The sequence below is a fragment of the Anguilla anguilla genome, chromosome 5 (assembly GCF_013347855.1).
Source record: "Anguilla anguilla isolate fAngAng1 chromosome 5, fAngAng1.pri, whole genome shotgun sequence".
Taxonomy (NCBI): domain Eukaryota; kingdom Metazoa; phylum Chordata; class Actinopteri; order Anguilliformes; family Anguillidae; genus Anguilla; species Anguilla anguilla.
This window is the reverse complement of record NC_049205.1, coordinates 64,170,379-64,185,847: the sequence shown is the minus strand read 5'-3', so window position 1 is coordinate 64,185,847 and position 15,469 is coordinate 64,170,379. Positions and strand designations below refer to the sequence as shown.

At 48.2% G+C, this 15,469-nt stretch overlaps 3 protein-coding genes and 1 pseudogene across 3 annotated transcripts; 3 read left to right on the top strand and 1 right to left on the bottom strand.

Moving 5' to 3' along the window:
* Positions 1-4,561, top strand: part of LOC118227693 — a 10,017-nt pseudogene extending 5,456 nt beyond the window's left edge.
* Positions 4,562-6,077: 1,516 nt separating this feature from the next.
* LOC118227697 (apoptosis-associated speck-like protein containing a CARD) lies at positions 6,078-8,282 on the top strand. Its single transcript, XM_035418470.1, has 3 exons — positions 6,078-6,821; positions 7,290-7,391; positions 7,714-8,282. Exons 1-3 carry the CDS (start codon positions 6,563-6,565, stop codon positions 7,974-7,976), a joined length of 624 nt encoding a protein of 207 aa, XP_035274361.1. The 5' UTR covers positions 6,078-6,562; the 3' UTR covers positions 7,977-8,282.
* A 1,903-nt stretch (positions 8,283-10,185) lies between these two features.
* On the top strand, positions 10,186-12,440 carry LOC118227695 (apoptosis-associated speck-like protein containing a CARD). Its single transcript, XM_035418469.1, has 3 exons — positions 10,186-10,942; positions 11,399-11,500; positions 11,626-12,440. Exons 1-3 carry the CDS (start codon positions 10,684-10,686, stop codon positions 11,886-11,888), a joined length of 624 nt encoding a protein of 207 aa, XP_035274360.1. The 5' UTR covers positions 10,186-10,683; the 3' UTR covers positions 11,889-12,440.
* An 82-nt stretch (positions 12,441-12,522) lies between these two features.
* Positions 12,523-14,804, bottom strand: LOC118227694 (stabilizer of axonemal microtubules 1-like). Its single transcript, XM_035418468.1, has 2 exons — positions 13,848-14,804; positions 12,523-13,653 (listed from the first exon to the last, which is right to left on the bottom strand). The coding sequence occupies exons 1-2, from the start codon at positions 13,870-13,872 to the stop codon at positions 12,851-12,853; spliced, it is 828 nt and encodes a 275-aa protein (XP_035274359.1). The 5' UTR covers positions 13,873-14,804; the 3' UTR covers positions 12,523-12,850.
* Positions 14,805-15,469: the final 665 nt, after the last annotated feature.

Below are 15,469 nucleotides of genomic sequence, written 5' to 3'. Positions count from 1 at the left end.
TTGTTGGAAAAAATTTTCACCTGTTTATTCAGACAACATTTAATTTCAGTCACTAACCTATGAATTTTATTATGAGGTTATGAGAACAGAAGTTACACTGCTTACATTTCACTGAAAACGGAGTACTGGAACTTTTGAGCGGTCGAGTATGTAGTGTTATTATGAGCTGATTTTTGGGGTGAAGTTGCAGTGCCCCCTGGAGGGGGAGGGAAGGGTGCTCCTGCTGTCCTCCTCCAGGTTTGGGGGTGTCCTGCACGTGGGTGTGTCCCGCGGGGAAGGGAGGAGGTCAGCAGACTCACAGGCCCTCTTCTCTCGTCTTTAGGAATGAGGGACGGGCAGAAGATCGTTTTCCACGGAGAGGGAGACCAGGAGCCGGGCCTGGAGCCCGGTGACATCATCATCGTCCTGGACCAGAAGGCGCACTCGGTGTACACCAGGTACACACGCCTCTGTCTGTGCTCGCCTCTGATTGGTCCAGGGACATCCTATGTGATGTGTCTTGGCCAATCGTAGATGGCCTTTTTATAGCGCAGTGCTCTCCGACCCTGGTTCTGCCTTTTCCAGGACCAGGCTAACTGAGCCCTGCTGCAGTGTAATGAGATGGCCAGGTGGGGGCACTGTGGCCACTATAAACAGCCTGTTCATTATTGATGAATCATTTTCCTCCCCCCGTAGAGAGGGACAGGACCTGATCATGAACATGAAGGTGCAGCTGGTGGAGGCTCTCTGTGGGTTCCGGAAGCCCCTTCTGACCTTGGATAACAGGACGCTCCTCATCACCTCCCACCCAGGTACGAGCGCTCCCCCTCTCCTGCACCTCCCTCAGGAGCCCCTCCTGGGGTACACTCACTCCTGCGCCTCCCTTTGGTACTCCTCCAGGGGTAAACGCGCATTTAAGACACTGTGGCCACATGCTGGTCTTATCTGGAAATGTGAAGTTTCAAGGAGTCGTGTCAAAAAAACCGGAGATGTACAATTGGACAAAAAGCAGGATTTTGTCCTGAATATTGCTGGGGAATAAAATGTAGCTTTAAATGTTCAGGAACGGGTGGGAGTTGTGCAGGTGTCTGGAGGGTTAAAGTGTTTGAGGGGAAGTGTAGGTGCAGGTCTGTCTGTAAGTCACATGGAGGTGTGGTGTAGGTGCAGGTCTGTAAGTCACATGGAGGTGTGGTGTAGGTGTAGGTGCAGGTCTGTCTGTAAGTCACATGGAGGTGTGGTGTAGGTGCAGGTCTGTAAGTCACATGGAGGTGTGGTGTAGGTGCAGGTCTGTCTGTAAGTCACATGGAGGTGTGGTGTAGGTGCAGGTCTGTCTGTAAGTCACATGGAGGTGTGGTGTAGGTGCAGGTCTGTCTGTAAGTCACATGGAGGTGTGGTGTAGGTGCAGGTCTGTAAGTCACATGGAGGTGTGGTGTAGGTGCAGGTCTGTCTGTAAGTCACATGGAGGTGTGGTGTAGGTGCAGGTCTGTCTGTAAGTCACATGGAGGTGTGGTGTAGGTGCAGGTCTGTAAGTCACATGGAGGTGTGGTGTAGGTGCAGGTCTGTCTGTAAGTCACATGGAGGTGTGGTGTAGGTGCAGGTCTGTCTGTAAGTCACATGGAGGTGTGGTGTAGGTGCAGGTCTGTCTGTAAGTCACATGGAGGTGTGGTGTAGGTGCAGGTCTGTCTGTAAGTCACATGGAGGTGTGGTGTAGGTGCAGGTCTGTCTGTAAGTCACATGGAGGTGTGGTGTAGGTGCAGGTCTGTAAGTCACATGTGGGTAAATAAGTGATCGCTGGCCTGTGAGCTGAAAGAAGGCTGCTGTGGGCAGGTGGGAGTTTGTGGGCTGGATTGTGAACAAATATTAAACTGCACCTGCACAACTATGTGTGTTCATGTGTTCTCTGATCCCTGCACAGGAGAACTGATCAGACCAGGTGACAGGAAGTGTGTTCTGAACGAGGGAATGCCCACGTACCGCCGGCCGTTCGAGAAGGGGCGCCTCATCATCCTCTTCTCTGTGAGTGAGGCACACCTGCTAACAGCATTCTAGAACACTCACAGTCCTGGGTGAACAGCATTCTAGAACACTCACAGCCCTGGGTGAACAGCATTCTAGAACACTCACAGCCCTGGGTGAACAGCATTCTAGAACACTCACAGCCCTGGGTGAACAGCATTCTAGAACACTCACAGCCCTAGGTGAACAGCATTCTAGAACACTCACAGCCCTGGGTGAACAGCATTCTAGAACACTCACAGCCCTGGGTGAACAGCATTCTAGAACACTCACAGCCCTGGGTGAACAGCATTCTAGACCACTCAGCCCTGGGTGAACAGCATTCTAGAACACTCACAGCCCTGGGTGAACAGCATTCTAGACCACTCAGCCCTGGGTGAACAGCATTCTAGACCACTCACAGCCCTGGGTGAACAGCATTCTAGACCACTCACAGCCCTGGGTGAACAGCATTCTAGACCACTCACAGCCCTGGGTGAACAGCATTCTAGAACACTCACAGCCCTGGGTGAACAGCATTCTAGACCACTCACAGCCCTGGGTGAACAGCATTCTAGACCACTCAGCCCTGGGTGAACAGCATTCTAGAACACTCACAGCCCTGGGTGAACAGCATTCTAGACCACTCAGCCCTGGGTGAACAGCATTCTAGCCCACTCACACCTCTGGGTGAACAGCATTCTAGACCACTCAGCCCTGGGTGAACAGCATTCTAGACCACTCAGCCCTGGGTGAACAGCATTCTAGACCACTCACAGCCCTGGGCGAACAGCATTGTAGAACACTCACAGCCCTGGGCGAACAGCGTTCTAGAACACTCACAGCCCTGGGCGAACAGCATTCTAGAACACTCACAGCCCTGGGTGAACAGCATTCTAGACCACTCACAGCCCTGGGGGAACAGCATTCTAGACCACTCACAGCCCTGGGTGAACAGCATTCTAGACCACTCACAGCCCTGGGCGAACAGCATTCTAGAACACTCACAGCCCTGGGGGAACAGCATTCTAGACCACTCACAGCCCTGGGGGAACAGCATTCTAGAACACTCACAGCCCTGGGCGAACAGCATTCTAGACCACTCACAGCCCTGGGCGAACAGCATTCTAGAACACTCACAGCCCTGGGTGAACAGCATTCTAGACCACTCACAGCCCTGGGCGAACAGCATTCTAGACCACTCAGCCCTGGGTGAACAGCATTCTAGACCACTCAGCCCTGGGTGAACAGCATTCTAGACCACTCACAGCCCTGGGCGAACAGCATTCTCAAACATTCTCAGCCAACAAAATCAAAAAAAATTTTCTTTAAAGGCATTACAGATGCTCAGTTCATTTAGATCAGCGATGAAGCCAATCACCAGTCTTACCCCCCAGAGGTACTTGGGGCCTGTAACTGCACGCTGTGTGTGTGATCAGGAGAGGTGTTCCGTGTCTGAGTTCCGTGTTGCCGTGCGCTGGGCGGTTCTGCACGCAGGTGCTGTTCCCACGGGAGAACTTCCTGCCGCTGCCCCGGCTGAAGGAGCTGGAGAACTTCTTCCCGCGAGCGGTGGAGTCCGACGACTCGGACAGCATGGAGGACGACCTCTACATCTACGCCGACCTGGAGGACTTCGACCCCGCCCGCGAACGCGACCGCCGCCGCTTCTACGACCTGGAGGACGAGGACTACCGCGCGGGCGGGGGCGTGCAGTGCCACACCTCCTAGAGCCGCCCGCCAGCCCCTCCCATGTCCCTGCACCCGCCCACTCTGGGGACATCCCCCCCCCCCTCTGCTACAGCAGAGAAGGACCTGTAACAAAATACTAAAAATTAACCTTATAAAGGGGGGGGGGGGTGAGAGGGACCCTCACAGGCTCCACCCCTCTGCCTTGCTTTGATTGGGCGAATGAGTAGCACCCTGAAATACAGAGCTGCGTTTGGGTATGACCTCTGACCCCTGCCGCTCATAAGCGGTGAGAGTTTGACTCTGGACGGACAGCAGAGGCCGGGTCTGAAAACTGCAGCGTCTGTCCCTCACAGTCTCACCCGCCCCTTTTTAAACTGTGCTCTTCTGGGAACTTTGAATCACTTCTACAATATAATTCACCCCTCTCTCTCTCTCCCTCCCTCCCTCCCTCTCTCCCCCTCCCTCAAGCCGAATCGGCAGTTACAAAATTAAGACAGAAAAAAGAGAAGAATTTTGAAAGAGAGGCGATCCCTGTTTTTACCTCACGGACTGCTCTGCTCGTTAGGAAGCCTTAACGCGCAGGTCTCTCGCAGTCTTTCGTTTCCCGCCTTTTCTCCGCGCCTGCTCTGGAGCCTGCCTTCGGAGCGCTGGGAGAGCCCGCGCACGCCCGCGGCCCGGTTTCCGCAGTGACCGACCCCGTGTTTGTGGACGTTGGGCGTCTCCAGACTGAACGCTCTGAGCAGGTTTATTCTGGCGGTGTCGGGGGGGGGGGGGTCCTCCCCGCCGCCGCCGCCGCCCGTGTTTGTGACGTACGCGATGTTGACCGTCTCTGCTCGGCTGTACTGGGCCTGGCATGTGTTTGTATGTATTTCTAATTAAATTTGAGTACAGAACAATACGATCGCTGGAGATGTCCTTTGTGGAAGAAGATCTGATCGAGGGTGTGAAGCCAACTCGGCGCATGAGATGAGGGGGGTTTTTTCATGTAAAAACTACATTTCCAAACCAGCACTTTGGTGGACAGATTTGGTGGACGGAGGCTGTTAACATAGCAGACAGTTATGTGTCGGTTCAGCAGATCTTCTCCTGCCTTTAAACTGTCAACTTCCGATTTGACCTGTTCAGCCTCCGACCACGACAGACTTCAGCAGACCTTCTAATACCAGGTAAACCACCCAAAGCCACCTGCCTGGGCCCATTAGAGGGTCCACATAGGTGAGCATGTTATAGCTCCTCCCATTTTAGGGTCCACATAGGTGAGCATGTTATAGCTCCTCCCATTTTCGGGTCCACATAGGTCAGCATGTTATAGCTCCTCCCATTTTAGGGTCCAAATGGTAAATGGACTGCATTTATATAGCGCTTTTATCCAAAGCGCTTTACAATTGATGCCTCTCATTCACCAGAGCAGTTAGGGGTTAGGGGTTAGGTGTCTTGCTCAAGGACACTTCGACATGCCCAGTGCGGGGTTTGAACCGGCAACCCTCCGACTGCCAGACAATCGGTCTTACCTCCTGAGCTATGTCGCCCCTTAGGTCCACATAGGTCAGCATGTTAGCTCCTCCCATTTTAGAGTCCCCATAGGTAAGCATGTTATAGCTCCTCCCATTTTAGGGTCCACATAGGTGAGCATGTTATAGCTCCTCCCATTTTAGGGTCCACATAGGTGAGCATGTTATAGCTCCTCCCATTTTAGGGTCTACATAGGTCAGCATGTTATAGCTCCTCCCATTTTAGGGTCCACATAGGTGACCATGTTATATCTCCTCCCATTTTAGGGTCCATATAGGTCAGCATGGGATAGCTCCTCCCATTTCAAGTTTAGTGAACTCTGTCTCCCCTCACAGGGTTTCTCCACAAGGGCTGTTTTTCAAATGGGGGGGAGATCTACAAATACATGCAATCTCAAACTCGCCAGCAGAGGGCAGTATTCTCACATACTATGCTCACATATGCTATGAACCCAATTCAAAATGTATGTAACAGAAAAGAGCACTGTTCTGGAGATGGGAGGGGAATTCACTGCATGTGATTCTGAACAATGTGTTATTAAACGTGTCCACTAAATCTGGCTTCCAAAAGGTGGCATGCTGAGTTGGCTCTTGACCCTATGAGGTTGTTGGTTTGAGTCCTGGGTGGCGTGGAGCCTGCTTTATCTCCCTGTGTTCGAGTTTGCTCTGGTTTCCTCTCACGGTCTACAGATTTGGCACCCTGGCACATGTATAAGGCAGCAGCGTAGTATAATGGGTAAGGAGCTGGTCTTGCAACCTAATGGTCACAGGTTTGACTCCCAAGCTTTGTTGGACACTTGTACCCTTGAGGAAGGCACTTAACCTGCAATGCTTCAGTATATATCCTGCTGTATAAATGTAAATGCCTGTAAATGTAAAGGGTTTTGTAAGGCTGTAATGTAATGTAAAAACAGGCTTTAATTCCTGCACAGATCGTCCAACAAGGATGTGAGTGCCCCCACGTTGGAGCTGACAGTCTACACTTTAACCTCATTGTTTATTTTAAACGTTTAATTTGAAATCCAATATGTTGGAGCACATAGCCAAAACAACCGTGTCGCAGTCCAAATACTTACGGACTGCAAGGTGTATAAAACACGCTGTAATATACAAAGGATGGAGAGAAAAAAACCTGTGACCTATATGACACGCAATGTTCCATGAATAAGAAAAAATAATGGTCCTCCCACGAAAACGGCCGCCACCCCTAATCAGACCACTGTGGAGCCGGGAGTGCATGGAATCGTCTGAATCAACACCCCTAAACGTTGCTCCAGCCCCTGCTGCTGCCCGCTCCTTACCAGGAAGTACAGAACGACTTCCCCGCTCTCCGATCGTAGCCTACGCGATTCACACACCTACGTCTTATTACTTAGTTGCAGTACAGTATGCCGAAATCTGTCAGAGATCGCATTATGGCCGTGCTTGACACTCTTTCCAAGGAACAGTTACTTATATTTAAGCATAAACTGAGTGAACTGGATATCATCGGCTATGGTCGAATCGAAAATGAGGGAACCGTGCAGATCACGCAAAGGTTAGTTAGCAAGTTCACGGAAGCCCGTGCCATCGCTCACACCGCAAAGGTCCTAAGAGCGATTGATCTACAGGACGAAGCGGACAGTTTAGAACAAGGTGAAAATGACCGTAAGTAGCGGGAGGTGGGTAAGTTAAATCTACTATTTTGATGTTTTTTTTTTTTTGTTCGGTGACTTGTTTGTCTCAGAAATGTTTCGGTTTCACTTTCTGCTGAGAAGTTATCTCTACTTTACCTAGTCTATAGCATTGTCATAAGCCTAATTCATGTTGTTCTTACTTATGCAAAAAATGTATAGACTATATATATATATATATAGCCTATATATAAAAAAATACGTACATGCATCGCACGATTGACCATGAAAATACAATCTGCGGTCGTGCTTTCAGACAGTACGCCTAGCCTATAAGCCGAGACGATTTTTTAAATGGGTAGGTAACATTACTCCATGAAAGTGTTTATTTACGATTACTTCCTAGCTCTTAAAGTTTTGCTTTTTCAGAGTTTTATATCAATTATCCGTGAAAGTGACTACAGTCAAGCCTGGCACAGAACATGATGTTCCGCTTTGTCAGGTGAAGGGGCCAATGTCGCGACAGGAGCGGGAGCAGCAAGCCCGACTGCGGCGAGGGGAAACTGCGGAAGCGCCACGAACTGCAGCCCGAAACCGACGGAGGGTCAGTGTGAAAATCTGCATCCGCTGTGGAAAAAGTCACTGAAAGTCTTCACGTGTCAGACCAACAACTTCACTGTTTTTGCGCGGGAAACGTCTCCATATTATATCCGCATGTCTACATCTGCCTGTACATACATGACCTCATCAAACCACACACATTTAATCACGAGCTCTGAGATCATATTTAACTTTGAAATTTAAAGAAAAGTTACACCCCAACACATACGATTTTCCACAGCTGACATGTTGTTCCAAATACAGTGATATTCCACTTTAACTATGAATATTTGTAAAAATCTTACACAGAATCTGTTTCTCAACAGGCCAGCATTTCGTGGACAAGAACCATGTGGAACTGATAACGAGAATCACAGCGGTGAACCCCATACTGGATCGCCTCTATAGAAAGAAACTAATCAGCATTGAAATGTTCCGCCGGATTACGGCTGAGAAAACGCCCGAAGACCAAATGAGGAAGCTTTTGTACGACGTCATTCTCCCGCAAGGAGAGGGGGCGAAAGATGAGCTGGTTGCGATTTTGGATGAGCAACAGTCGTACATCATGGAAACGCTGAGAGGGAAGTGAACCCTCTTCTTTCACCTGCATGCTTCCTGTGCACGGCCAAAGTGATCGATGTTTGTTGAACCATAGCATGGCGTAAATGAGCGGAAAGGGGACAAAGGGTCTGATTTACATATGCAAAAACTTTTATCGCGCGCAAAACTGATAACAAAACCAATGACTGGTGCAAAACGAGTACCTTTAAGCAGTCACTGGTCATGTTATTGGTTTTGTGCGTGCTAACGGTCTTAAATCTGGCCCCGAGTGTATGGAGATGATTTAACACTTTCCCAGGATTTGACTACACGTGGGACATCTCCAGGGACGGGGTTGGGCAGCCCTGCTCGAGGCTGCAGTTCACTGAGCAGTCTTTGTCTTCGTTAGGCACTGGCTGTTTCCATCTGTCCACTGTCACTCACTGTCGTGTGCAGGGTAGTGCACCGACCATGACGAACACAAGGGCATAACTTTGGCTTGAATATTTGGTGGTGGGGGGTGGTGGTGGTGGGGGGGGGGGGGGGGTCGGGGTAAATTGTGATTGTTTTCTTTACTCCGATCCACAATCTGCTTTAAATGTGAATTACTGGGTTTTAGAAGGCATGCTGACAGCTGTTGATGTCTCCAAATTCAACTTGTCAAATTTTAAAAGTAAAAAATTCTAAGAAAAAAATGGTCCCCTTGTTGTCATGGACACAGTTATTAAAATTGTTAACGGTCATTTTGTTTGACTCTGTCTGTCAGGTCTGTCAGTAACGTTCTCAGGGTTCGGTTCTGTCTGCTCTGGTATATTTGGGCTTTACCCAAATGGTGATGCATCCATAGCAAATGTTCACTTTATGGACAGATCCTCGATAATGTAGCCTATAGTTGCTACACCCAAATACAGCTGTATCATGAGCATATTAAACCCCGTGTTTGTGGACGTTGGGCGTCTCCAGACTGAACTCTCTGAGCAGGTTTATTCTGGCGGTGTCGGGGGGGGGGGGGGTCCTCCCCGCCGCCGCCTCCCGTGTTTGTGACGTACGCGATGTTGACCGTCTCTGCTCGGCTGTACTGGGCCTGGCATGTGTTTGTATGTATTTCTAATTAAATTTGAGTACAGAACAATACGATCGCTGGAGATGTCCTTTGTGGAAGAAGATCTGATCGAGGGTGTGAAGCCAACTCGGCGCATGAGATGAGGGGGGTTTTTTCATGTAAAAACTACATTTCCAAACCAGCACTTTGGTGGACAGATTTGGTGGACGGAGGCTGTTAACATAGCAGACAGTTATGTGTCGGTTCAGCAGATCTTCTCCTGCCTTTAAACTGTCAACTTCCGATTTGACCTGTTCAGCCTCCGACCACGACAGACTTCAGCAGACCTTCTAATACCAGGTAAACCACCCAAAGCCACCTGCCTGGGCCCATTAGAGGGTCCACATAGGTGAGCATGTTATAGCTCCTCCCATTTTAGGGTCCACATAGGTGAGCATGTTATAGCTCCTCCCATTTTCGGGTCCACATAGGTCAGCATGTTATAGCTCCTCCCATTTTAGGGTCCACATAGGTGACCATGTTATATCTCCTCCCATTTTAGGGTCCATATGGGTCAACATGGGATAGCTCCTCCCATTTCAAGTTTAGTGAACTCTCTCCCATCACAGGGTTTCCCCTCAAGGGCTGTTTTTCAAATGGGGGGGGGAGATCTACAAATACATGCAATCTCAAACTCGCCAGCAGAGGGAAGTATTCTCACACACTTATGCTATGAACCCAATTCAGAATGTATGCAACAGAAAAGAGCACTGTGCTGGAGATGGGAGGGGAATTCACTGCATGTGATTCTGAACAATGTGTTATTGAACGTGTCCACTAAATCTGGCTTCCAAAAGGTGGCATGCTGAGTTGGCTCTTGACCCTATGAGCAGGAGGTTGTGGGTTTGAGTCCTGGGTGGCGTGGAGCCTGCTTTATCTCCCTGTGTTCGAGTTTGCTCTGGTGTACTCTCACGGTCTACAGATTTGGCACCCTGGCACATGTATAAGGCAGCAGCGTCGTATAATGGGTAAGGAGCTGGTCTTGCAACCTAATGGTCACAGGTTTGACTCCCATGCTTTGTTGGACACTTGTTGTACCCTTGAGGAAGGCACTTAACCTGCAATGCTTCAATATATATCCTGCTGTATAAATGTAAATGCTTGTAAATGTAAAGGGTTTTGTAAATCACTCTGGATAAGAGCGTATGCTAAATGCCTTTAATGTAACGTAAAAACAGGCTTTAATTCCTGCACAGATCATCCAACAAGGATGTGAATACCCCCACGTTGGAGCTGACAGTCTACACTTTAACCTCATTGTTTATTTTAAACGTTTAATTTGAAATCCAATATGTTGGAGCACATAGCCAAAACAACCGTGTCGCAGTCCAAATACTTACGGACTGCAAGGTGTATAAAACACGCTGTAATATACAAAGGATGGAGAAAAAAAAAACCTGTGACCTGTATGACACGCAATGATCCATGAATAAGAAAAAATAATGGTCCTCCCACAAAAAGGGCCGCCACCCCTAATCAGACCACTGTGGAGCCGGGAGTGCATGGAATCGTCTGAATCACCACCCCCCAAACGTTGCTCCAGCACCTGCTGCTGCCCGCTCCTTACCAGGAAGTACAGAACGACTTCCCCGCTCTCCGATCGTAGCTTACGCGATTCACACACCTACGTCTTATTACTTAGTTGCAGTACAGTATGCCGAAATCTGTTAGAGATCGCATTATTGCCGTGCTGGACAATCTTTCCAAGCAACAGTTACTTCGATTTAAGCATAAACTGAGTGAACTGAAGATCGTCGGCTTTGGTCTAATCGAAAAGGAGATAGCCGTGCAGATCACGCAAAGGTTAGTTAGCAAGTTCACGGAAGCCCGTGCCATCGCTCGCACCGCAGAGGTCCTAAGAGCGATTGATCTACAGGACGAAGCGGACAGTTTAGAACAAGGTGAAAATGACCGTAAGTAACTGGAGGTGGGTAAGTTACATCTACTATTTAGATGTTTTTTTTCTTCGGTGACTTGTTTGTCACAGATATGTTTCGGTTTCACTTTCTGCTGAGAAGTTATCTCTACCTAGTCTATAGCATTGTCATAAGCCTAATTCAGGTTGTTCTTACTTATGCAAAAAAAATGTATAGACTATATATAAATATAGCCTATATATAAAAGAAATACGTACATGCATCGCACGATTGACCATGAAAATATGATCTGCGGTCGTGCTTTCAGACAGTAGGCCTAGCCTATATGCCGAGACGATTTTTAAATGGTTAGGTAACATTACTCCATGAAAGTGTTTATTTATGATTACTTTATAGCTCTTAAAGTGTTGCTTTTTCAAAGTTTTATATCAATTATCCGTGAAAGTGACTACAGTCAAGCCCGGCATAGGACATGATGTTCCGCTTTGTCAGGTGAAGGGGCCAATGTCGCGACAGGAGCGGGAGCAGCAAGCCCGACTGCGGCGGGGGAAAACGGCGGAAGCGCCACGAGCTGCAGCCCCAAACCGACGGAGGGTCAGTGTGAAAATCTGCATCCGCTGTGGAAATCCACAGCTGACATGTTGTTCCAAATACAGTGATATTCCACTTTAACTATGAATATTTTAAAAAAATCTTACACAGAATCTGTTTCTCAACAGGCCAGCATTTCGTGGACAAGAACCATGTGGGACTGATAACGAGAATCACAGAGGTGAAACCCATACTGGATCGCCTCTATGAAAAGAAACTAATCAGCATTGAAATGTTCGGCCGGATTACGGCTGAGAAAACGAACGAAGACCGAATGAGGAAGCTTTTGTACGACGTCATTCTCCCGCAAGGAGAGGGGGCGAAAGATGAGCTGGTTGCGATTTTGGATGAGCAACAGCCGTACATCATGGGCACGCTGAGAGGGAAGTGAACCCTCTTCGGGGTCGCGGTAAATTGTGATTGTTTTCTTTACTCCGATCCACAGTCTGCTTTAAATGTGAATTACTGGGTTTTAGAAGGCATGCTGACAGCTGTTGATGTCTCCAAATTCAACTTGTCAAATTTTAAAAGTAAAAAATTCAAAGAAAAAAAATGGTCCCCTTGTTGTCATGGACACAGTTATTTAAATTGTTAACGGTCATTTTGTTTGACTCTGAGGTCTGTCAGTAACGTTCTCAGGGTTCGGTTCTGTCTGCTCTGGTATATTTGGGCTTTACCCAAACGGTGATGCATCCATAGCAAATGTTCACTTTATGGACAGATCCTCGATAATGTAGCCTATAGTTGCTACACCCAAATACAGCTGTATCAAGAGCATATTAAACAAAAACTACTATTCAGTTAGCCACACCATTTCAACATCTGGCAGCTCATGCTTACTGTCTCTCTGCTCAGAAAGTGATTCGCTGAACATTTTTGCCTACTCTTTTCTGTACTCAAAACATTATTTTTTTAAATTTGATTAAAAAGATTGACAAAACAATAACCGTGTAACAGTTTTTTTTGTTAACAATGTGTGTGCTTTGAATTTAGTATGCACCAACAGTTGCATGTACCGAGCAAACCAAAGTTTGTTATGAAATAGTTTATTTGCAGCTTATCAGAATGTTTAATTTAACCAAGACTGAGATGTACACGGTGAACCACATTTGCCAGAGGCTCAATGGTACCTGCATGCACAGACTTGTTGTAGGCATTTGTTCAATGTAACAAATCAATCCTTAGCACGCGCATGTGTTTTTCAAGTCATCAGGAAGAAATGGCCGAACTAGCCCTGTAAAACAAAGTCTGCTAATGATGCTACAAGCTAAACAGTTTTTAAACTGGATTTGGATTGGCATCCTTCGTGGCCATTTTAATAAGAATTTTTTTCCCCCGTTCTTTCAAGCTTGTTCAGAACGACCGACTTTCCCGGGCTGCGTATCTCTGCGCTGGCTGACCACGCCCACTGGCTGTCTTTGCGTCAGTGCTGCGAGACTCGCGGCTCTCCTTGGTGGAGATGGAGCGAGGGAGCTGCCGTCCCTTGATGAGGAGCTGAGTCTCGCCTCCGTTTGGCCTATTTGAGCCGGGTGGCTGTTTGGCGACCCTGTGCGTGAAATCGTAGCGATAGGAGGTGATGTTCTGGAAGGGTCCCACGGGCATGGCCGTCTGTTCGAGATGGATGATCGGGAGTCTCCTCTGGATCTTCCAGGCCTTGTACTCCTGGGCGTAATTACTCACAAAGTCCACATCACCCCGAGCCCTGTACTCCACTGGCTTTTTCGAGCGCACCGGTAGGACTGACCAGGCCTTATAGGTGTCCTGGTATTCCGTGAATGTCTTAAAGGGGGATTGGTCGGTGCCCACGTTGTCTTGGGGCCGAACTAACTTCGCCACCTCACCCTTCACACCCTTGTAGACGGCGGCGTAATTGGTCAACAGGTCGAAATCGCCCTTGAGGCGGATACAGTCCATCGGCCGGCGCTTGCGAATGGACAACGCCGGCCAGACCTTGTAATTCCCCTGGTATTCACTGACGTTCTTATCCCGAGCCACGGGTAACTTTGGCATCTCCACCTGCGCACCTCTGCTGTTCTGCTTACTGGAACTGCCAGGCTTACGCGAGAGTGTCCATTGGTTGGGGGTAGTGGCGCGCTTCAAATTGTCCCTGGTTCCGAGTGGCTTCTCATTTAGTTGGTTCGCTGCACGAACCTCCTCTTGATTGAAATAAGAGAAAAAGTTAAATGTACGCGTTACAAACAAAATCTCTCACGTTCTACATTTATTTTCAAAATACACAAAATAGGTTATGATACACATTCGATCGCATTAGCTTCGTTGATAGCTACTCAATGAAACAATAGCGTCGTATGCCTATTAAACACTGCAACAGCAGAAAAACCATTGCTACCTGCTTTCATGGACTTGACGACCATCTCCTTCTTTGATGCGCTATACCGCGCCGTCTTGTTCTCATCGGCTTGTAGGTTTGGTCATTCGCCGTGTATGTGTAAATAATTTAGACCTAAACTACTAGACAAATTCAAATGGTATGCATTTAAAGAGATCCCGATTTAGCCACATATTCCATATTGGTTTTGTTTCTTGATAACAGTATGAGGTGTTTGTTGAAACACGAATGTTCTAAATTAGAACACTTTACGCGTGACGTGACAGCCACCACAGTGTGCGCAACAGAAGCTTCTGTAAAACACGAGCAAACGATTGTTGTCAAAATAATTTCCGTCCTCAAAACAACACTCACAGAAATTAGCCTTCATTTTGGTAGCCTACAGTCAGGCGCCACGAAAAACGAACGTAACAACAGATGTTAATGTCTATGCAGATTTGGACCAAACAATTTTCGCTCCCCGTGCTCATAGCCTACGTAGGGCAATGTATTGTTACGAAACTGGAAGTTGTAACTCGAAATGAAACTGTTATTTTGCAGGGAGGGGCAGTTACAAACTTCCAACACAAAATCTGCACATATAGCCTACTCAGTTGGTAGCTGAGCAGTCTCAATTATCATATTTTAATCATGTTCTTTCGATATCCACATTTATTGAGCCAATGGGCCTATTCTAATGATATTAAAATAATTCTAGACTACTATTGAGTTTTGACATTACCTAAAAAAAGGTGCCTGAGGTAACCTATGTCATTTGTCCAGGGACTCCTCTGTTAAACTCCTGAAGTTTGCGGACAACACAACCGTCATTGGTCTCATACGAGATGGTGACGAGTCTGCATACAGAGGGGAGGTTGAACGGCTGGCCCTCTGGTGCAGCCACAACAATCTTGAGCTGAACATGCTCAAGACAGTGGAGATGACAGTGGACTCCAGGAGGCATCCGCCTCCCCTGACCCCCCCCCCCCCCCCCCCCCTCACCATGCAAGGCAGCACTGTGGCTGCTGTGGAGACCTTCAAGTTCCTGGGAACTACAATCTCCCAGGACCTGAAGTGGGAGACCAACATCGTCTCCATCACAAAAAAGGCCCAGCAGAGGATGTACTTCCTGCGCCAGCTGAGGAAGTTCAACCCGCCTCAGGAGCTGTTGGTGCAGTTTTACTCAGCTGTGATTGAGCCTGTCCTCTCCACCGCCATAACAGTGTGGTTTGGCACTGCCACAAAACAGGACACACACCGGCTGCAGCGCACCATCAGGTCTGCAGAAAGGATTATTGGGCTAAACCTGCACTCACTCCAGGATCTCTACACCACCAGAGCCAGGAAGCGGGCGGGGAAGGTCATTGCCGACCCCTTGCATCCTGGCCACCACATCTTTGAGCTCCTCCCCTACGGGGGGCGCTACGGAGCACTGCACACGAGAACCAACAGACACAGGAACAGCTTCTTCCCACACGCCATCACTCTCGTGAACAATTAACCCAGCCATGTGACCTGCCACTGCATGTCCTCAGTACAATGCCTGTCAATCAAAAATAGTCGTACACACCCACAGCCGTGTTCATCGTGCAATAATTTACTCATACACTCCGCATATTTATTACATATTTATCCAATGCATA